The 24,412-nt window shown below is 36.2% G+C and overlaps 2 protein-coding genes across 2 annotated transcripts in view; one reads left to right on the top strand and one right to left on the bottom strand.

Annotated features, from left to right (window-relative positions):
* MNS1 (meiosis specific nuclear structural 1) overlaps nucleotides 1-1,490 on the top strand; it is a 52,149-nt gene extending 50,659 nt beyond the window's left edge. The window contains exon 10 of the mRNA XM_049613673.1: nucleotides 432-1,490. Coding sequence (XP_049469630.1) covers nucleotides 432-521 — 90 coding nt within the window. The 3' untranslated portion in view covers nucleotides 522-1,490. The remainder of the gene's footprint in view (nucleotides 1-431) is intronic.
* TEX9 (testis expressed 9) overlaps nucleotides 942-24,412 on the bottom strand; it is a 63,375-nt gene continuing 39,904 nt past the window's right edge. Inside the window, exons 10-12 of the mRNA XM_049613674.1 lie at nucleotides 22,828-22,962; nucleotides 1,957-2,091; nucleotides 942-1,330 (exon numbers count right to left, since the gene is read on the bottom strand). Coding sequence (XP_049469631.1) covers nucleotides 1,256-1,330; nucleotides 1,957-2,091; nucleotides 22,828-22,962 — 345 coding nt within the window. The 3' untranslated portion in view covers nucleotides 942-1,255. The remainder of the gene's footprint in view (nucleotides 1,331-1,956; nucleotides 2,092-22,827; nucleotides 22,963-24,412) is intronic.

The raw sequence follows: 24,412 nt of genomic DNA, 5'->3' as shown, positions 1-24,412 counted from the left end.
AAAGGGCATGTAACTCCAAATCTGGAGTCTTTCCTGCAAGACAATGTTTGCTGATCAACCATAGAATGGAGGTGAGAGCCAATCCCATGCATGAATCTGGCAAAGCTCAGTCTCTTAACTCTGCTCTCATACCTTATGAAATTCTCATTCAGCCAATCCAAGCAGTGGTACTTGAGGTAGTAAAATAGAATTCCAGATTCCTATTACAAATTCCTATACTGGAGCTGATAAATAAAATCAGGAAATCAGGTCAAAGATTTCATTATACACAGAGTCATAATTTTCAGAGACTAGTGATATTATATGTAAACCTATGAAATAGATTTCATTATCTTGGAGATAACTTTACAAATTTTTGTAGTCTATGTTAGTCTTAGAAGCATTTAAATATTCTGGCATTTGAAGTAACTCACAAAATATTTTTCCTGTAGGGAGTATTTAAAAAGGAGGATATTGATCTGCTTGGTGAAGAGTTTAGAAAAGTATATCAGAAAAGGAGCGAAATTTGTGAAGAGAAGTGATACCATCAAGATTTGGTAAAACCTGGATTGTTTTGTTTTCACCACTAGATGTCAGTGTGACTTTTGTTTCACAGGTCAGTGATAGAATCCATAATCTATTTGGATTTTGTAAAGCAACTCTGTATTTCATCATTTGTAAACAATTATCTATAAGAAAATATTTGTTTTCTGATAAAATTAAATTGCAGAATATTTTTTATCTATAAAATTAATTGCTATTAGCCAAATTCTTGTTCTTGTACTGATAATTTGAAGAGCTGAGTTACACACCACATTACAACATTTCCTTTATATAAATACAATACAGCCAAACCCAGGAGACTAACTTTTCCATACTACTCCTCCTGCTCAGAGCTTGGTATTTGTGTTTAGGGAAATTATCTTTTTCTTTCTACTATAAGGGAAAAGAATAGTAAAGAGTGAGGAATTTCAAAGTGCTTTATTGTCAATAAGAACTTAAATGACAGTTTATGTGCTAGTACTGTTTTTATTAACTAGAGCTAAATCACCAGAGCATAAAATACTTTATATAAAAGGGCAAGTGGCTCACAATTTTCTAATAATCATCTATCAATTTTGTATCCACCCCAAATCTAAACAGGGAATTTGTTGCAATTGCTTTGATTTCATTATCAAATATCTTATTTATAAAGAGTAAAAATAAATCATTAAAACTTTAAAATGTATATGGGGCACAAAGTCAGTTACACAGACTAATTAAAGTAGGTCACTTATCAATTTCCCCATTCAAGTGCCTTCATAAATTCCTCTTCGGTGAAAGACAGCATCTTGGCAGCTTCAATATGCATCTGTGTTTGTAACAAATCAATATTGTTTTAGCATTAAGAGTAGACCACAGGACAACACGCAGTTGATAAAAATGTGTATATAAATATGCTATCAAATGATAAGCTCTGTTGGAATGTGTACTCTAATTCCAATAAACATATTTGAAATAATTACATTCAAGGGTCAGCCTGTAAAAGCCTATTTGTCCATGGTGGTTACTGAATCAACCTGTTGAGAGAACACGTCAGTAGTATTTTAATACATAACCTTTGCAAAAAGGGAAAGTGGCAGAGCCATGGCTTCGAATCTTCTCACCACCAGGTAATTCATGTGTAGAGAAGGGAAGAGTGATTTGGAATCCATTTTCACTCTTCCGTGTTTAAAGAGGCAAACCAATCCAATAAGATAATAGTATATTATACTCTTGTATATACTTTCTATCATTAGGGAGTACCCATACTGTATTTACCAGTCCCATTTTCCACATTACTAATTTACCTGCCTGAAAATATCCATTTGCTTGGATGACATGTTATGTAGAAATCTTATTATGTATGTTCTATAGGTAAAATTTTGTACCTAAGCATATCAAACACATCTAAAAATATCTACAATTTAACTGTGTTTTTTTTTAGAATAGACTCACCTTCTGCCTTTTTAAAACATCAATTAATTTTAACTGCTTCTTGAACCCTATCATTAATTCTCCTTTTTGTTTTTCTAGCTTCTTGTTTTCAGACTTTAATGCTTCAATTTTTTTGTGGTCTTCATTGGCTATATCCTGCACAAGGAAAAACAAATCCCATATAGTCTTCAAATTATAAAAACTATAGTCACTTTGTAATAACTACCTTTAAAATATAAAATTTTTGTAAATCTTCTTTGCATTACTGAAAAACTGACTTTGATAACTCATACATTTTAAGCATTTTAAATATAATTCAGTTCTAATTCCAGTAGTGGCAGAGTAACTTATAATGGACCAAACTCTTCTGAGGGTAACAATAACATATTTGAAGGCACAGATGAGTAATCAATAGTAAGCAGAAAGTGGAGATGATATGATCCTTGAAAAAAGGGAAATAAACTGACTGAGGTCCATATTCAACTGGCTTCTGAGAGCACTTTCCACTTAATGGGTTCACAGGAGATAGACCTCAAGGAAAAAGTAGTTTTACTGGGCTAAGGAATGAAAGAGCAGGGTTGCCAGGGTGGTAGAAATTTCCAGGTGGCAAATCCTGGAAAGAAAAGAGCCCTCAAAATTCCCTCAAATCCTTGGCAGATACCTAGATAGCCCACGTGCAGAGTGAGACCCCTAGGAAAGACAACATGAAAGGCAAGAGCTGTGGTCTAGAGAGCTGGGAAGAGAATTCAGCCAGTGGTCTGACAAGGCAGAGTTTGTAATTTTGGCAAAAATTACCTGAATGAGCTCTGCAGCAATTTCGACAGTGCAGAAAAAATATCTGTGAGCTTTAAGACAGGTCAGTAGAATTTATTTAAGTATGGGAAGATCTTAAAGAAATATTAAAGGAAGTCTTTCATGCAAAAGGACAATGATACCAGAAGGAAATCTGAATCTACATACACATAAAAAAGTACCAGAAATAATAGAATATTAGACTTCTTTTCAAAATAAATCTCTGTAAAAGATAATTGACAGCGATATCACCAAGATTAGGAAGCTCCAGACCCTTCTCCCCCCAACAAATACACAGGGAAACACTGAAGATACAATATACTCCCCAATGTAACGTGAGAACTCTAGAAGCCAATTAAGCAGCAGTAACAACCAAACACCTAACCAACAAAAAGCCACATTCAAAATGATAGGAAATTTTATGGCCTTTATGCTCACCCTTTCCCCTTACTCTCCTGGCCTAGTGGAAAAAAGCCTCTAAATTCATGGAAAAAAGAGTGGAACTTACTTGTGATGTTCTGACTTGTCTGAGGATTGCTTGAGGGACTGTCTTGCCTGACTCAGAGCACTGATGGGAACTGCTACACCTGAGGGCTACTGGGGGTCTGCAGAACCATGAATGCCTAAGGGCAAGAGATTATGGGCAGAGGAATAAAATACAACATCTAAGGCCCTGAGAAGCAGCAGGGCTGAGACTCCTAGGAAATTAAGACGTTTAAATGACAAAAAGAGCTTTAAGACATATAGAAAATAATACAAAATGGTAGCAGGAATTTCTTCCCCATCAGTAATAACTTGAAATGTAAGTGAATTAAAGTCCCCATAGATTGGATTTAAAAAACAAGATCAAGTATATACTGTCTACAAAAGACTCACTTTAGATCTAAGGACATACACAGATTGAAAATGAAAGGATGGAAAAAGATAATCCATGCAAATGGTAAGCACAAGAGGATGGAGGTAGCTACAATAATACCAGACAAAATAGACTTTCAGTCAAAACAGGTACGAGAGACCAAAAAAAGGCCATTATATAATAATAAAAGGCTTAATTCACCAAGGAGCTATAACAATTATATATGCACCCAACATGAGTTCCTAAATATATGAAGCAAACATGGACAGAATTGGTGGGAGAAAAAGAACCACTCTACAGTTACAGTAGACTTCAATACCCCACTTACAATAATGGATAGAACCAGAAAGAAGAGCAATAAGAACAGTACTTGAACAACCCTAAAGACCAACTGGACCCAAAAGACATATTAGAACATTACACCCAAGAAAAGCAGAATATATATTTTTCTTAAGTGCACATGGAACATTCTCCAAAATAGACCATTTTAGGCCACAAACAAGTCTTAGGAAATTTTAAAAGATTGAAACCAAAGTGTCTTTCCTGTTCACAGTGAAATGAAACTAGAAATCAATAGCAGAAGGAAAATGGAAAATCCATAAATACATGGGAATTAACATACTTTTAAACAACCAATGGGTCAAAGAAGAAATCACAAGAGAAATTAGAAAAATATCTTCAGATAAATGACGATGAAAACCCAATATAACAAAAGTTATAGGATGCAGTGAGAGCAGTGCTAAGGGGAAAATGAAATGTATAGCTATAAATGCTTACATTAAAAAAGAAGATATCTCAAATCAACAATCTCACTATAACTAGAGAACTAAACCCAAAGCTAGTTGAAAACAGAAAATAAAGCTTAGAGCAGAGATAAATGAAATAGAGAATAAAAAAACAGTAGAGAAAAATCTATGAAACCGAGTTCATTCTTTGTTAAGATCAATAAAATTGACAAACCTTTACCTAGACTAAAAAAAAAAAAAAACCCACGATGACTCAACTAACATCAGAAATGAAAGCAGGGGTCACCTGGGTGGCTCAGTCTGTTAAGTGTCTGACTCATGATTTCGGCTCAGGTCATGATCTCATGCTTGCGAGATCAAGTCCCACATTGGGCCCTGCACTGGGCATGGAGTCTACTTAAACTTCTCTCCCTCTGCCCCTCCCCTGCTCATGTTTACTCACTCTCAAAAAAATAATAACAAAAATGAAAAAGGGGATATTGCAACTGATTTTACAGAAACAAAGCCATTTTGGAAGATTTTATTTTTTAATTTTTTTTAATGTTTACAAGAGAGTGCAAGTGGGGGAGGGGCAGAAAGCAAGGGAAACACAGTACCAGAAGCAAGCTTCAGGTTCTGAGCTGTCAGCACAGAGCCCAACATGAGCTCAAACTCACAAACCGTGAGATTATGACCTAGGTGAAGATGTTTAACCAACTGAGCCACCCAGGTGCCCCCATTTTGGGAGATGTTATTATTTATTTATTTATTATTTTTGGAAGATTTTAAATTAATGGGAGAGTAGACATTACAACTGATATCCCAGAAATACAGAAGGTAAGAGAATACTATGAACAGTGGTACACCAATAAATTGGATAACCTAGATGAAACAAATTCCTAGACATTCCCAATCTACTAAAACTGAATGATAAATACGAAATCAGTTCAGGAAATCCAAATAAATCTGTACCTAGTTAGGAGATTGAAGGAGTATTCAAAAACCTTTTAATAAGGTAATCCCTATTCAAAAACCTTTTAACAAGGAAATCCCTGAACTAGATGGCTTCACTGGTGAATTCTACCAAATATTAAAAAAATGAACATGAACCATCTTCAAATTCTTTACCCAAACTGAAGAGAACAAAAACACTTCCAAACTCATTCTATGAAGACAGCATCAGCCTAATACCAAAGCCAGACAAAAATACAACAAAAAAACTACAGACCTATATCCCTCACAAATGCTTACATGAAAATCCTCAACAAAATAATAGCACACAATTCCACAGTACATGAAAAGGACTGTACAGAATGACCAAGGGGGATATACTCCTGGAAGCAAGGATGGTTCAACATAATGAAAATCAATCAATGTAACACTTCACATTAACACAATGAAAGAAACACACACAATCCTCTTGAATGATGTCAAAAAAGGATTTGAGAAGATTAAACACACTTTCATGTTAAAAAACATGAAACAGACAAGGAACAATGATCCTACTTCAACATAATAAAAGCCCCACATGAAAAGCCCATAGCTAATATACTCAGTGGTAAAAGACCAGAAGCTTTTACTCTATTATCAAGAACAAGACAAGGATACCTGCTTTTGCCACTTTATCCAACATAGTACTGGAAGTCTTGGTCAGAGCATCCAGGGAAGAAAAATAATAAAAGGCATCCAAATTAAAAAAAAGAAGAAGAAGAAACATTATTCCTGTTCACAGATAACACATGTATGTGGAAAACCCTAAAGATTCTACATGAAATCAGTTATGTTTTATATACTAACAATGAATATTCCTAAAAAGAAATAACCATTGTACAATAACCATTGTATTGTAACCATACAATAACCATTGTATTCAAAAGAATACAATACTTAGGAATAAACATAACCAACATGAAAGACTTTTACACTGAAAACTTGAAAACTGCTGAAAGTATTTAAATCCAAATAAATGGACAGATATTCTGTGTTTGTGGATTGGAAAGACTTATTTTTATGATGCCAATACTACCCAAAAGATATTTATAGATTCAATGTCATCTCTATCAAAATCCCAACTGTGTTTTTTTACAGAAATGGAAATATCCATCCTAATATTGATATGGAATCTCAAAAGGATATAAATAGTCAAACAATCCTGAAATGAATAACAACGTTGGAGGTCTCATACTTCTGGATTTCAAAACTTATTACAAAGCTACAGTGATCAAAGCAATGTGATACCTTCATAAAAGACATAGACCAATGGAACAGAATGCCCAGAAATAAACACATAAGGACAAATAATTATATTGACAAGAGTGCCAAGACCATTCCCTGGGAACGGACATCCTCTTTAACACACTGTACTTGGAAACTTGGTATCTCCAAGCAAAATAATGAGCTTGTACCTCTATATCATACTATCTACAAAAATTAACTCAAGTTTGGTTAAAGACCTAAATGTAAACCCTAAAATTATTAAACTATTAGAAGAAAACACAGGGGACATGGTACATGATATTGGATTCAGTTGTGATTTCTTAGGATGCCAAAAGTACAAGCAACCACAAAAAAATTTAAAAAAATACTACATTAAAGGACAAAATCAACAGAGTGAATGGCAAATCTCTGCAAATCATATATCTGACAAGGAATTAATATCCAGAATATGTAAAGAATTCCTACAAATCAGTAACAGAACAGTCAACCAATTCAAGTCCTTGCCTATTTTGTAGACCTTTCTCCAAAAAAAGATATACATATGTCTAGCAAGCACAAAAAAGGTGGTCAGTATTACTGATCATTAGGGAAATGTAAATCAAAGCCACAATGAGAAATAACCCCCTAATAAATATTAGGATGACTACTATAAAAAAAAATAAAACGAAAACCACAAAAAATAACTGCTGGTGAAAATACAGAGAAACTAGAACCCTCATGCACCATTGGTGAGGATGTAAAATGAGACAGCTCCTGTGGAAAAGCAGTATGGTTGTTTCCTGAAAAATTAATAAGTATTTGCCATATGATCCAGCAATTCCACATCTGGATATATACCCAAGAAAACTGAAACCAGGGTCTTAAAAAGAGTAATTGTACACTCATGTTCATAGCAGTCAGTTAAGCAGCCAACTCGATTTCGGCTCAGGTCATGATCTCATGGTTCAAGGGTTCGAGCCCTAGGTCAGGCTCTGTGCTGACATTGCAGAGCCTGCTTGGGATTCTCTCTCTCTCCCTCTCTTTCTTAAGCAACCATCAGCTTCATAAGACTATGATAAAGGTAGAAGATGTTATATATACACCTAATGATAACCATAAATCAGAAAACAGTAAAAAATATGCAAAGAATAAAGAGAAAGGAATCCAAGTATATCACTAAAGAAAATCAGCAAACCATGAAAGAGAGCAAGACAAAAGTCAGAGAAAAACTACAAAAAAATCCTACAAAACAAGTAACAAAAGGACAATAAATACATACCTATCAATAATTACTTTGAATGTAAATGGACTACATACTCCAATGGAAACACAGGATGACAAAGTGGATAACAACAAAATCCATCTATATGCTGCCTATAAGAGACTCATTTTAGACCTAAAAATACCTGCAGATTGAAAGTGAGGGGATAGAGAAATATTTATTTTGTAAATGGATGTCAAAAGAAAGCTGGGATAGCAGTACTTAGACAAAATAGACTTAAAACACTGTAACATAAAGCAAAGAACACTATATATAATAAAGGGGACAATCCAAGAAGAAGATACAATAATTGAAAAATTTGTACACCTAGCATGGAAGAACCCAGATCCATAAAGCAGTTAAAGACAAACATAAGGGAACTAATCAATAGTAACACAATAATAGTAGGGGACTTTAACATCCCACTTACATCAGTGGACGGTTCATCTAAACAAAAAATCAACAAAGAAATAGTGGCTTTGAATGACACAGGAGACTAAATGGACTTAACAGATACATTCAAAACATCCTAAAATAGCAGAATACACTTTCTTTTCAAGCACACATGGAACATTCTCCAGAACAGACCACATATTAGGGCACAAAACAAGTCTCAACAGAATTTAAAAGATCAAAGTCACACCATACATCTTTTCTGACCACAGTGCTATGAAACTAGAAATCAATCACAAGAGAAAATCTGGAAAGAACACAAATATCTAGAGGTTAAATAATAGGCTACTAAAAAGTGAATGTGTCAACCAAGGTATCAAAGAAGAAATAAAAAATTACATGTAAACAAATGAAAATGAAAACACAACAGTACAAACTCTTTGGGATATAGCAGAAGTGTTTCTAAAAGGGAAGTTTAGGGGCGCCTGGGTGGCTCAGTCGGTTAAGTGTCCGACTTCGGCTCAGGTCATGATCTCGCGGTCTGTGAGTTCAAGCCCCGCATTGGGCTCTGTGCTGACAGCTCAGAGCCTGGAGCCTGTTTCGGATTCTGTGTCTCCCTCTCTCTCTGACCCTCCCCCATTCATGCTCTGTCTCTCTCTGTCTCAAAAATAAATAAACGTTAAAAAAAAAATGTTAAAAAAAAAGGAAGTTTACATAAATACAGGCCTATCTCAACAAACATAAAAAGTCTTAAATAAACAATCTAACCTTACACCTAAAGGAGCGAGAAAAAAAAAAGACCAAACAAAACCCAAAACCAAAAGAAGAAGATAATAAATGTTACAGCAGAAATAAATGATATAAAGACTATAAAAATTATAGAACAGATCAATGACACCAGGAGCTGGTTCTTTGAAAAGATCAACAAGATTGATAAACCTCCAGGGAGACCCATCAAAAAAAAAAAAAAAAAAAAAAAAGAGGACTCAAACAAAATCATAAATGAAAGGAAAAATGACAACCAACACCACATAAAGAATTTTAAGAGAGTATTATGAGAAACTATATGCCAACAAATTGGACAACCTAGAAGAAATGGATAAATTACTAGAAACAAATAACCTACCAAAACTGAAAGAAATAGAAAATTTGAACAGAATGATTACCAGCAATGAAATTGAACTAGTCAAAAAACTTCCAACAAACAAAAGTCCAGAACCAGACAGCTTCTCAGGCAAATTCTATTGAACATATTTTATTTTTTAATCTTTATTAATTTATGTTGAGATAGAGAGAATCCCAAGAAAGCTCCATGGTCAGCATGAAGCCTAATGCAGGGCTTGATCCCACAAATCATGAGATCATGACCTAAGCTGAAATTGAGAGCCAGATGCTTAACTGACTGAGCCACCCAGGTGCCCCAAATTCTATCAAACATTTAAAGAAGAGTTAATATCTAGTCTCCTCAAACTATCCCAATAAACATAATAGGAAGAAAAACTTCCAAATTCATTCTATGGGATTAGTATTACTCTGATACCAACACTAGATAAAACCAACACAGACACACACACACACACAAACCCACAAAGAACTACAGGCCAATATCTCTGATGAACACAGATGCAAAACTCCTCATCACAATGTTAGTAAACTGAATCCAGTAATACTTTTAAAAAAATCATTCATCATGATCAAGTGGGATTTATTCCTGGGATTCAAGGGTGGTTTAATATTCATAAATCTATCAACATGATAGAGCACATCACTAACAGGATACAAACCATATGATCATTTCCAAAAAGCTTTTGACAAAGTACAACATGCTTCATGATAAAAACAAAAAACTCAACGAATTAGGTTTAGAGGGAACATAACTAAACATAATAAAGACCTTATATTGAAATCCCACAGCATATATCCTACTCAGTGGTGAAAAACTGAGAGCTTTTCCCCTAAGGTCAGGAGTAACACAAGGATGTCCACTCTCATCACTTTTATTCACCATAGAACTAGAAGTCCTAGCCACAGCAATCAGACAACAAAAAGAAATAAAAGGCATCCAAATTGGTAAGGAAGAAGTAAAACTTTCACTATGTGCAGATGACATGATACTCTATATAGGAAACCCTAAAAAGTTCGCCAGAAAATTACTAGCACTGATAAATGAGTTAAGTTGAGGGATACAAAACCAATGTATAGAAATCTCTTGCATTTTTATACACTAATAATGAAGCAGCAGAAAGAGAAATTAAGCAAGGAATCCCATTACAGTTGCACCAAAAATAATAAAATACCTAGGAATAAACCTAACCAAAGAGGTAAAAGACTTGTACTCTGAAAACTATGAAACACTGATGAAAAAATTGGACATGACACAAAGAAATGGAAAGATATAATAAACATGGTCATGAAATGGGAGAACGAATACTGTTAAAATGTCCTTACTACCAAGCAATCTACAGATTAAATTCAATCCCTATCAAAATACCAACAGCACTTTTCACAAAACTAGAATAAACAATCCTAAAATTTGTATGGAACCATAAAAGACCCCAAGTAGCCAAAACAATCCTGAAAAAGAGAAACAAAACTAGAGGGAAGTATTACAATTCCAGTCTTCAAGTCATATTACAAAGCTCAAGTAATCAAAACAGTATGGTACTGGCACAAAACAGATTAATAGAACAGAGTATAGAGCCCCCAATAAACCCACAATTATATGGTCAATTAATCCTCAACTAAGGAGGAAAGAATATGCAATGGGAAAAAGTGTCTTTAACAAATGGAGTTGGAAAAACTGGACAGCTACATGTGAAAGAATGAAACTGGACCACTTTCTTACACCATACACAAAAATAAATTCAAAATGGATTAAACATGAGACCTGAAACGATGAAAAAAACCTAGAAGAGCAGCAGTAATTCCTGTGACATCAGCTATAGCAATATTTTTTCTAGAGATGTCTCCTGAGGAAAGGGAAATAAAGCTTAAAAAATAACTATTAGGATCACATCAAAATAAAAACCTTCTGCACAGTGAAGTAAACAATGAACAAAACTAAAATGCAACCTACTGAATGGGAGAAAGTATTTGCAAATGGCCTATCCTATAAAGGGTTAATATCCAAAATATATAAAGAACTTCTACAACTCAACACCCAAAACCAAATAATCCAAAAATGGGCCAAAGACATGAATAGACATTTCTTCAAAGACATACAGATGACCAAAAGACATGAAAAGATGCTCAAAATCACTCATCATCAGGAAAATGCAAATCAAACCACAAGAGGTATCACCTCATACATGCCAGAATGGCTAATATCAAAAACACAAGAAACAACAAGTGTTGGTGAGGATGTGGAGAAAAAGGAACCCTCAATGCACTGTTGGTGGGAATGCAAGCAGGTGCAGCCTCTCTGGAAAACAGTATGGAGGTTCCTCAACAATTTCAAGATAGAAATACCATATGATCCAGTAGCTCCACTACTCAATATTTACCCAAAGAACATGAAAAGAATAATTCAAAAAGATATATATGCATCCCTCTGGTTATTTAAAATAACCAAATAGGTAAGCAGCTCAAGTGTCCATCAACAGATGAAAGGATAAAGAAGCAGTGCATATACACAATGGAGTATTATTAAGCCACAAAAAGAATGAAATCTTGCCATTTGCAACACCATGGATGGAGCTAGAGAATATAATGCTAAGTGAAATAAGTCAGAGAAAGACAAATACCTTATGCTTTCACTCATATGTGGAATTTAAAAAACAAAATAAATGAGCATAAGAGAGAAAGAGAATGAAAGAGAGAGACAAACTAAGAGTGAACTATAGAGAACTGATGGTTAACAGAGAGGTGAGTAGGGCAATGGGTGAAATAGGTGATGGGGATTAAGAATACGTTTATCAGATATGTGAGTACAGAAAATGTTTAAAATTGTTCAATCAGTATATTGTTTACCTTTAATATAACCTTGTATGTTAACTATAACTGAATTAAAATAAAAAACTTAAAAAAACAAAAACAAACACAAATTCATTATATGTCCACCATGAATTAAATTAGAAATCAGTAAAAAAAGTATCTGGAAAAATTACCAAATATTTGTAAATGAAACAACAAGCTTCTAAATAACTCATAAGTAAAAAAGAAATCAAAAGGAAAATTAGACAGTATGTGAATAGAATGAAAATGAAAAAATGACAAATCAAAATTTGTAGCTAAAAGAATGCATAGAAGAAAATTTACAATGTTAAATGCTTATATTAGAAAAGAAAGGGTTCAAATCAACAGATTCTGTTCCCATTTTAAGTAACTAGAAAAAGAACAAATTGAACCCAATTAAAGAGAGAGAAGGAAATAACAAATAGAAATCAATAAAAGAGAAAACTGAGGAAAAATAAATAAAAACCGATTTAGTAAGGTTCTAGTAAAGCTGATCAAGATGATACAAATTACCAATATCAAGAATAAGGAGAAAAAGAAATCTATGAGAATGTGGGAAGAACATCAATATAAATTCTCTAGTTATTCAAAGGACAATAAAGGAATAACAAAAAAAATTATATGCCGATAAATTTGACAACATAGGTAAAATGTAAAGATTCTGGATTTCAGGGATGATGGTGACGTAGGAGGATGCTGGGCTCACCACGTCCTGCTGACCACTTAGATTCCACCTACACCTGCCTAAATAACCCAGAAAACTGCCAGAGGATTAGCAGAACGGAGTCTCCAGAGCCAAGTGCAGACGAGAGGCCCAGGAAGAGAGTAGGAAGGGCGGCAAGGCGGTGCATGCTACACAGACTGGCAGGAGGGAGCCGGGGCAGAGGGGCAGCCTGCCGGCCAAGCAGAGCCCCTGAGTCTGGCTTGCAAAAGCGGAGGGGCCAGAGGGAGTATGTTCCGACAGCAAGTGGGACTTAACATCTGGGAGGTTATAAGTTAACAGCTCTGCGCAGAAAGCGGGAAGGCTGGAGGACAACGGGAGGGAGAGTTGCTGAGCCCCTGATGACAGAGCTCAGTTTGGCGGGGAACAAAGGCGCTCGCCAGCGCCATCTCCCTTGCCCATCCCCCAGCCAAAATCCCAAAGGGAACCGGTTCCTGCCAGGGAACTTGCTTGCACTGCACAAACACCCAACGCTGTGCTTCTGTGGAGCCACCCCTCTGGCGGTGGGTCTGACTCCCTCCCGCTGCCACAGGGCCCCTCCTAAAGTGGATCACGAAGGAGAATTGAGCTAAGCCTGCCCCTCCCGCCCCCGTGCACCTTGCCTATCCACCCCAGCTAATACGCCAGATCCCCAGCACCACAAGCCTGGCAGTGTGCAAGTAGCCCAGACGGGCCACGCCACCCCACAGTGAATCCTGCCCCTAGGAGAGGGGAAGAGAAGGCACATACCAGTCTGACTGTGGCCCCAGCGGTGGGCAGGGGGCAGACATCAGGTCTGACTGCGGCCCCGCCCACCAACTCCAGTTATTCAAGACAGCATAGGGGAAGTGGCCTGCAGGTCCGCACCACTCCAGGGACTATCCAAAGTGACCAAATGGAAGAATTCCCCTCAAAAGAATCTCCAGGAAATAACAACAGCTAACGAACTGATCAAAAAGGATTTGAACAATATAACAGAAAGTGAATTTAGAATAATAGTCATAAAATTAATCGCTGGGCTTGAAAACAGTATAGAGGACAGCAGAGAATCTACTGCTATAGAGATCAAGGGACTAAGGAAGAGTCAGGAGGAACTAAAAAACGCTATAAACGAGCTGCAAAATAAAATGGAAACGACCATGGCTCGGATTGAAGAGGCAGAGGAGAGAATAGGTGAACTAGAAGATAAAATTATGGAAAAAGAGGAAGCTGAGACAAAGAGAGATAAAAAAAATCCAGGAGTATGAGGGGAAAATTAGAGAAATAAGTGATGCACTAAAGAGAAATAATATACGCATAATTGGTATCCCAGAGGAGGAAGAGAGAGGGAAAGGTGCTGAAGGGGTACTTGAAGAAATAATAGCTGAGAACTTCCCTGAAGTGGGGAAGGAAAAAGGCATTGAAATCCAAGCGGCACAGAGAACTCCCTTCAGACGTAACTTGAATCGATCTTCTGCACGACATATCATAGTGAAACTGGCAAAATACAAGGATAAAGAGAAAATTCTGAAAGCAGCGAGGGATAAACGTGCCCTAATATATAAAGGGAGACCTATAAGACTCGTGACTCATCTCTCTTCTGAAACTTGGCAGGCCAGAAAGGAATGGCAGGAGATCTTCAATGTGATGAACAGGAAAAATATGTAGCTGAGAATCCTTTATCCAGCAAGTCTGTCATTTAGAATAGAAGGAGAGATAAATGTCTTCCCAAACAAACAAAAACTGAAGGAATTCGTCACCACTAAACCAGTCCTACAAGAGATCCTAAGGGGGCTCTTGTGAGACAAAGTACCAGAGACATCGCTACAAGCATAAAACATACAGACATCACAATGACTCTAAACCAATATCTTTCTATAATAACACTGAATGTAAATGGACTAAATGCGCCAACCAAAAGACATAGGATATCAGAATGGATAAAAAAAACAAGACCCATCTATTTGCTGTCTACAAGAGACTCATTTTAGACCTGAGGACACCTTCAGATTGAGAGTGAGGGGATGGAGAACTATTTATCATGCTACTGGAAGTCAAAAGAAAGCTGGAGTAGCCATACTTATATCAGACAAACTAGACTTTAAATTAAAGGCTGTAACAAGAGATGAAGAAGGGCATTATATAATAATTACAGGGTCTATCTATCAGGAAGACCTAACAATTATAAATGTCTATGTGCCGAATACAGGAGCCCCCAAATACATAAAACAATTACTCATAAACATAAGCACCTTATTGATAAGAATGTGGTAATTGCAGGGGACTTTAACACTCCACTTACAGCAATGGATAGATGATCTAGACACACGGTCAATAAAGAAACAAGGGCCCTGAATGGTACATTGGATCAGATGGACTTGACAGATATATTTAGAACTCTGCATCCCAAAGCAACAGAATATACTTTCTTCTCGAGTGCACATGGAACCTTCTCCAAGATAGATCACATACTGGGTCACAAAACAGCCCTTCATAAGTATACAAGAATTGAAATCATACCATGCATACTTTCAGACCACAACGCTATGAAGCTTGAACTCAACCACAGGAAAAAGTCTGGAAAACCTCCAAAAGCATGGAGGTTAAAGAACACCCTACTAAAGAATGAGTGCGTCAACCAGGCAATTAGAGAAGAAATTAAAAAATATATGGAAACAAACGAAAATGAAAATACAACAATCCAAAAGCTTTGGGATGCAGCGAAGGCAGTCCTGAGAGGAAAATACATTGCAATCCAGGCCTATCTCAAGAAACAAGAAAAAACCCAAATACAAAATCTAACAGCACACCTAAAGGAAATAGAAGCAGAACAGCAAAGACAGCCTAAACCCAGCAGAAGAAGAGAAATAATAAAGATCAGAGCAGAAATAAACAATATAGAATCTAAAAAAACTGTAGAGCAGATCAATGAAACCAAGAGTTGGTTTTTTGAAAAAATAAACAAAATTGATAAACCTCTAGCCAGGCTTCTCAAAAAGAAAAGGGAGATGACCCAAATAGATAAAATCATGAATGAAAATGGAATTATTACAACCAATCCCTCAGAGATACAAGCAATTATCAGGGAATACTATGAAAAATTATATGCCAACAAACTGGACAACCTGGAAGAAATGGACAAATTCCTAAACATCCACACGCTTCCAAAACTCAATCAGGAGGAAACAGAAAGCTTGAACAGACCCATAACCAGCGAAGAAATTGAATCAGTCATCAAAAATCTCCCAACAAATAAGAGTCCAGGACCAGACGGCTTCCCTGGGGAGTTCTACCAGACGTTTAAAGCAGAGATAATACCGATCCTTCTCAAGCTATTCCAAAAAATAGAAAGGGAAGGACAACTTCCACACTCATTCTATGAAGCCGTATTACTTTGATTCCTAAACCAGACAGAGACCCAGTAAAAAAAGAGAACTACAGGCCAATATCCCTGATGAATATGGATGCAAAAATTCTCAATAAGATACTAGCAAATCGAATTCAACAGCATATAAAAAGAATTATTCACCATGATCAAGTGGGATTCATTCCTGGGATGCAGGGCTGGTTCAACATTCGCAAATCGATCAACGTGATACATCACATTAACAAAAAAAAAGAGAAGAACCATATGATCCTGTCAATCGATGCAGAAAAGGCCTTTGACAAAATCCAGCACCCTTTCTTAATAAAAACCCTTGAGAAAGTCGGGATAGAAGGAACATACTTAAACATCATAAAAGCCATTTATGAAAAGCCCACAGCTAACATCATCTCAATGGGGAAAAACTGAGAGCTTTCTCCCTGAGATCAGGAACACGACAGGGATGTCCACTCTCACCGCTGTTGTTTAACATAGTGTTGGAACTTCTAGCATCAGCAATCAGACAACAAAAGGAAATCAAAGGCATCAAAACTGGCAAAGATGAAGTCAAGCTTCCTTTGCAGATGACATGATACTATACATGGAAAATCCGATAGACTCCACCAAAAGTCTGCTAGAACTGATACATGAATTCAGCAAAGTTGCAGGATACAAAATCAATGTACAGAAATCAGTTGCATTCTTATACACTAATAATGAAGCAACAGAAAGACAAATAAAGAAACTGATCCCATTCACAATTGCACCAAGAAGCATAAAATACCTAGGGATAAATCTAACCAAAGATGTAAAAGATCTGTATGCTGAAAACTATAGAAAGCTTATGAAGGAAATTGAAGAAGATATAAAGAAATGGAAGAACATTCCCTGCTCATGGACTGGAAGACTAAATATTGTCAAAATGTCAATACTACCCAAAGCTATCTACACATTCAATGCAATCCCAATCAAAATTGCACCAGCATTCTTCTCGAAACTAGAACAAGCAATCCTAAAATTCATATGGAACCACAAAAGGCCCCGAATAGCCAAAGTAATTTTGAAGAAGAAGACCAAAGCAGGAGGCATCACAATTCCAGACTTTAGCCTCTACTACAAAGCTGTAATCATCAAGACAGCATGGTATTGGCACAAAAACAGACACATAGACTAATGGAATAGAATAGAAACCCCAGAACTAGACCCACAAACGTATGGCCAACTAATCTTTGACAAAGCAGGAAAGAACATCCAATGGAAAAAAGTCTCTTTAATGAATCGTGCTGGGAGAACTGGACAGCAACATGCAGAAGATTGAAACTAGACCACTTTCTCACACCATTCACAAAAATAAACTCAAAATGGACAAAGGACCTGAATGTGAGACAGGAAACCATCAAAACCCTCGAGGAGAAAGCAGGAAAAGACCTCTCTGACCTCAGCCGTAGCAATGTCTTACTTGACACATCCCCAAAGGCAAGGGAATTAAAAGCAAAAATGAACTACTGGGACCTTATGAAGATAAACAGCTTCTGCACAGCAAAGGAAACAACCAACAAAACTAAAAGACAACCAACAGAATGGGAAAGATATTTGCAAATGACATATCGGACAAAAGGCTAGTATCCAAAATCTATAAAGAACTCACCAAACTCCACACCCAGAAAACAAATAACCCAGTGAAGAAATGGGCAGAAAACATGAATAGACACTTCTCTAAAGAAGACATCCAGATGGCCAACAGGCACATGAAAAGATGCTCAACGTCGCTCCTCATCAGGGAAATACAAATCAAAACCACACTCAGATATCACCTCACGACAGTCAGAGTGGCCAAAATGAACAAATCAGGAGACTATAGATGCTGGAGAGGATGTGGAGAAACGGGAACCCTCTTGCACTGTTGGTGGGAATGCAAATTGGTGCAGCCACTCTGGAAAACAGTGTGGAGGTTCCTCAAAAAATTAACAATAGACCTACCCTAAGACCCAGCAATAGCACTGCTAGGAATTTACCCAAGGGATACAGGAGTACTGATGCATAGGGGCACTTGTGCCCCAATGTTTATAGCAGCACTCTCAACAATAGCCAAATTATGGAAAGAGCCTAAATGTCCATCAACTGATGAATGGATAAAGAAATTGTGGTTTATATACACAATGGAGTACTACATGGCAATAAGAAAGAATGAAATCTGGCCCTTTGTAGCAACGTGGATGGAACTGGAGAGTGTGACGCTAAGTGAAATAAGCCATACAGAGAAAGACAGATACCATATGTTTTCACTCTTATGTGGATCCTGAGAAACTTAATAGAAACCCATGGGGGAGGGGAAGGAAAAAAAAAAAAGAGGTTAGAGTGGGAGAGAGCAAAAGCATAAGAGACTCTTAAAAACTGAGAACAAACTGAGGGTTGATGGGGGGGTGGGAGGGAGGGGAGGGTGGGTGATGGTTATTGAGGAGGGCACCTTTTGGGATGAGCACTGGGTGTTGTATGGAAACCAATTTGACAATAAATTTCATATATTGAAGAAACAAAATAAATAAAACTTTCACTGTGCTTTTTACCACTGGCTGTATAATGTTCTACAATAAAAAAAAAAAAAAAAAACAATGACTTCGAAAAAAAATGCAAAGATGCTTTGAAAGACACATCCAAATCACACAATAAGGTACAGATGGCCTCTATATAGAATACTATGTATCTGTTAGAGAAACTGAATTTGAAATTCAAAATATTGTCACATGAACTAAGGATGATTTTCTTTTATTTTGACAAGATTAATTTTTTTAAAAAATGAAATTTGGTGAAGGTCACAAGGACAATATGTAGCCCACAAAACCTAAAATAGTTATTAGCTGGCCCTTTATGGAAAAAGTTTGCCTACCTTTGTCCTGTGTAGAATCCTAAGGATAGAATACGTGACTTTACCAAGTTTCAAGATACAAATTAAATCTATAAAAGTAAACTGTATTTCTCTATACTAGCAACAAATAATTGAAAACTGAAATTTTAAAAATTTACAATAACATGAGGAAGATTAAAAACTAAGGGACAAGTGTGAAAAAAATGTACAAGACCTGTATTCCAAAAACTACAAAAAACTGCCTACAGAAAATGAAGAAGGCTTAAAAAGTAGATATGCTCTATTCATGATGTGGAAAACACAGTATTAAGATGTCACTTTTCCAAGTTGATCTACAGATTTAATGCAACTCCAAGCAAAATTTCCATACTACCAAAACCACCTATAGATTCAATGCAATGCCTCTCTATCAAGATTGCAGTTGCAGTTATTACAGAAGTAGATAAAACAATCATAAAATTTATATAGAACCACAAAAGATTTCCAAAAGCCAAAGCAATCCTGAGAGAAAAGAACAAAGCAGGAGGCATCACACTTCCTGATTTCAAGCTATATTGTAAGACTAGTAATTAAAATAGTATGGTATTGGCATAAAAGCAGACACATAGACCACTGGAACAGAATCAAGAGCCCAGAAATTAATCCATGCATATACAGTCAACTAATAATGGGAAAATGATAGTGTTTTCAATAAATGGTGCTGGGAAAATTAGATATTCACATATAAAAGAATGCAACTTGATTCTACCAGTATCAGTTTAGTCCAAGCTACCTCATCTTTCACACTGCACCTCTTAACCAGCATCCATCCTTCCAATCAATTATCCACACAGCACACAGAAATACTTTCCAGGTACACATCTGATCATAGCAGAGTCTCCTTTCACCTTTTTCAAATAACCATACAGTGACTTTATACTACTCTTTGGGTAAAACCTGTAATACTTAACATGGCCTAAAGGATCTAGATGGTTTGGCCTCTACCTAATGTTGGAGGCCTCACTTTGCAACACTCCCTTGACATCCATCCCTGACTTTCATACCTTGTCTTTCTTCCTGCCACAGTGCCATTTTTTACATAGGATTCCTTTTGTCCATAATCTAGCATCTAACTCATTAATATTATTTAGAACTTAGCTTAGAATTACTTTTTAAAAAAGCATTCCTTGAGGTGCAGGGTTGGCTCAGTCAGTTAAGTGTCCGACTTCAGCTCAGGTCATGATCTCGTGGTTTGTGGGTTTGAGCCCCGCGTCGGGCTCTGTGCTGACAGCGCAGAGCCTGAAGACTGCTTCGAGTTCTGTGTCTCCCTCCCTCTCTGCCCCTGCTCGTGCTCTGTCTCTCTCAAAATAAATAACATTAAAAAAAAAGAATTAAAAAAAAAAGCATTCCTTGACCTGGTTACCTGCTGAAAGCACAGTTGCACCTTAGTTTTGCTTGATGAACTGTCTAACACACAGCTTCTTCACTATGAAGTGTGTGATTGTAAGCACCACATTTATTTTTATCATGTTTATATCTCTAGCCTCTAGTAAAAATCTGGCAGGTACCTAGAAGGCCCTCATAAATATTTCTGAATGAATTAAGGAAGAATTAGATATTATTTGTTCCTAAATGACATGGACTTGGTGACATGTTTTAAATGGATTACAAGCAAATCATCAAATGCCCTGTTTTAAGAATTCCAATTAAACTATCACAAAGTTGTTTTTCCTCATTCCTTCCTGCAGTGTGTTTCGGGGGCAATTATTATGTTTCAGGCACTGAGACCCAACAATGGATGAGACATTCAGGGTCCCTCCACTCATGCAGCATCTGGTTTAAGCTGACTGACTTTTCATTTTGAAAGTTACTCTTATTCTAAGGCCAGATTACTTGTTTCCTAACCTCTGTGGAGAATAAATATATCATTATTTTTAAAATAAATCTTTAACTTTCTTATGACTCTGAGGAAATCTTGTTCTATTTTATGGAAAATTTACTATTTCTTAAACATACAGACCTGAATAATTTTAATTACCTACCTATTTATATGTCTGAGAATGAGAAGCAAAGTACAAAGAATTAAAATGGAAAATAAAATATACCTCCTCACAAAACTTATATACAGACTAGACAACAAGGAAAAACCTAACAGCATATGCCCAGAGTCCTTCAAAGACAGAAGTTAGAAATAAAGCAAAGTAATTAAAAAATGAAAACCTTAAAGACATACACATATTTTTTCAGAAATCTGAAATAAGTTATGTCTAAGAACTCTGATCTTGAAATGCCTACTTCATAGCAAATCGTTACACAAAATGTTATCCCAACTGTCTTTAAACTCATCACCCATAATGCTGACTTGGGATCATAAATTTATCTTGGACACATTTGTTTTTACAGTGTTGAGGGTTTTAAACTGAGATCACATACCAAATCCTCATTACTTGAATTTGTAAAATGGCTGATTAGGATTATTGCTGTCATGGAAACTAGTTTTTCCTTCTGCTTCTCTAATGTGTGTGCTAAAACAGACATCACATCTACAACCAAGAATTAGCAAATCCTGGCATATACATGGTTATTCCATTTTCTTCAAAATCCCTTCAGAGTGCACCAAAGTGAAAATAATACTCCAAGAGCATGCTAATTATTGGCAAGTTATAAAGATGACTTCCTAACTTGCTTACTAACTTCTATTAATAAATCCCTGTCATCATACTATCACTGATGGCTCTTGAACATGAACATAGTCTGATCACACAGCATAAACTATCTCACAGAAGATATCTTAAAACTCTTTAGTCACTGTAACATATTTGCCTCTGTTAAACATGTTAGAGGATTCATCAAGTTCAGTTTAGTTCTATGTTCTAACATAGTGTTACTGTTAGTTCTAATACTTGTTAAGTGTTATTAATTTAGTCCAAAATGTATCATCTGTGTCTATAATGACAGTGGCTCCTAATTTCATCACCCAAGTCATTGTTAAAGTATTCATTATTGTCCTAAGGGAGAGATTCCAATGGAGCATCAATTTTAGGCTGACATAGAACCAAAAACTAATAGCCAAAATTTATACAAGATTTTGATATACAAAATAGAGTATACAAAAAGTTTTTACACAACATGGATATGTGAGCCTTTATTTATTCAACAGACATTTCAGGGACTGAGTGCTAATTCTATGACCATCACTGGCTAGATACCAGGATACAACAGTCATCCTTACAACAACCCTATAATAGTGACTATCAAAATGTTGTCTCAGAAGCAGTGGCATCAGCATCAACCTGGGAACTTGTTAAAACTGCTTCCTTAAAGTAGTTACAACAGGCCTCACCCCAGACCTACTAAATCTGAAACTCTAGGGTTGGGGCCCAGCAATGTGTGTTTTAATAAGCCTCCCAAGTAATTCTGATACACGCTCAAGTTTGAGAACCACATAATTGCATTAATATACTGAAAAATTGAGGCTCAGAGAAGGAAGCAGACTTGAGGTGGAAAAGGGACATTTTCCTTTCATCTATCCCCAGAGATTAGAAAAATGTCTGGCACATAATATGTGCACACAATAAAGATTTTTGGATGGGAAAATGACTGAATCCTCTAAAGAGGTGTGCTATCATCCAATTATGGCAATAGCCCAAGAAATATAATCCTAACTTATTGAAGATGTACATATTGATGATGAAAGTATTTCTTCTTTGAAGAGAAATGTTTGCCATGACATCAAGAATTATAATTTAAAAACTATTATTTTTGACTCTTGCATAAAAGAAGTTACCAAAGGTGACCACTACCCAAACTGTTCAATTTTTCCATACCTTGTTATTTTGCCTTGATTTACTTAACTCCAATTTATACTTTTCTGCCTCTTCTAGAGCTCTATTCAACCGAACTTCTGTAGCACTTTGATTAGTAGCAGCCTGTTTTTGTAGTCTTCTTTTATTTTCTAATTCCTGTACAGTAAAAGAAATATATGGGACATTTATAAATATATCACAAGTTCCCTCTATTATTATATAACATTTTCCATTTCTCCCAAATTTTACACACACACACACACACACACACACACACACACACACACACAAACACATACAGCTGGGGGCGGAGGGCTGAAGACTGACTGACAGAAGTCTCAGGGAATTCTCACTTCCAAATTAGTAGTAGGAAAATATATCCTTAAAAATGTAGTTATGAATTCAACTTTCAAATTACTATTTGTTTGGAATTTTCTACTTCTTTTTATGTAGTATAGAGATTCTCTGTATTTATTTTATAAGCAACTCCTTGTAACTACAATTCTTCCTTTGAGAACCTCCCCAAAACACCCATGTAAGGCACAAACTCTCTCATAAACACTGTGTTTATGTAAACCTAACAAAGTATAGAAGAAATATTTGTTAAAAACAGAGCATTCTATGTTAGCCTTATAGGGAAAATCCCAACTCTGAGCAAAAACAACAGATCTTGTGGATTAATTTTCCCCATCTTGGGGTAGGTTTAGACTTGCATTTCTGCAAATATTCTAAGAGATGCTGCTGCACAGAGTCTACAGGCCACACATGAAGAAACATGAACATGTAGGATAAACTCCAAATTCTACCATCATCTGGCACTACAGTTTCATCTCCTGCCAGAAATGTTACCTTCAGATGTATCAGCAGTATGTGGATCTCTTCTAAACAGCTATGATGTTTCTTGCCTCTAAGCCTTTGCTCATGCTCTTGCTTCTGCCCTGATCCCTCCTGCCTACTCCTCATTTTTACATGCTTATCCTTTAAAACTCAGTGAAGGGTGTACACGAGGGCTTTACCTCCTCCAAGAAGCCTTCCCTCATTATCTTCCTCATTCTCCTCCTAGGCTGGATTAGGTACCCTTCCTTTAGAGCTTCTACAACACCGTGATGCACATTTATCATGGTACCTGCTGTGGAGAACTGAAACTATCCATTTACTTCATTTCCCCCACTATAATATAAACTTATTAAGGATAGAAATGGTCTTAATTTCTGTATTCCCAGAACTTTAATGACATGTTTATTCAATTAAATTTATTTTGTAATACTTAACTCACTCTTCTTTGCATTTCCTATAGTGCCTAGTACAGAGCTTTATATACAACAGATACTCAATAAATATCAGGGAATTGAAATGATGCAGTTAAAGCTACAGTTGTCTGTTTTCTTCTTTTATTAAGTTTTTTTTCTCCTGGCTGCATCACTAGGTTTTATTTGAAAACTGATCTCCCTGGCTCTGAGTAATTAAGGGCAAAACAAAACAAAATACAACAAAACACATGCTGCTCTTTATGTAGGTTTCTAAACAAATCAAACTGTGTATGGATACCATCTGCTATCACCAGCCTTCTTCACAGCTTTGTGGGTGGTAGCTACAGTAAGAGCAA

The sequence above is a fragment of the Panthera uncia genome (genome assembly GCF_023721935.1).
Source record: "Panthera uncia isolate 11264 chromosome B3 unlocalized genomic scaffold, Puncia_PCG_1.0 HiC_scaffold_1, whole genome shotgun sequence".
In the NCBI taxonomy this organism is placed as follows: domain Eukaryota; kingdom Metazoa; phylum Chordata; class Mammalia; order Carnivora; family Felidae; genus Panthera; species Panthera uncia.
The sequence above is the reverse complement of the archived record's forward strand: the minus strand, read 5'-3'. Positions and strand labels throughout refer to the sequence as shown.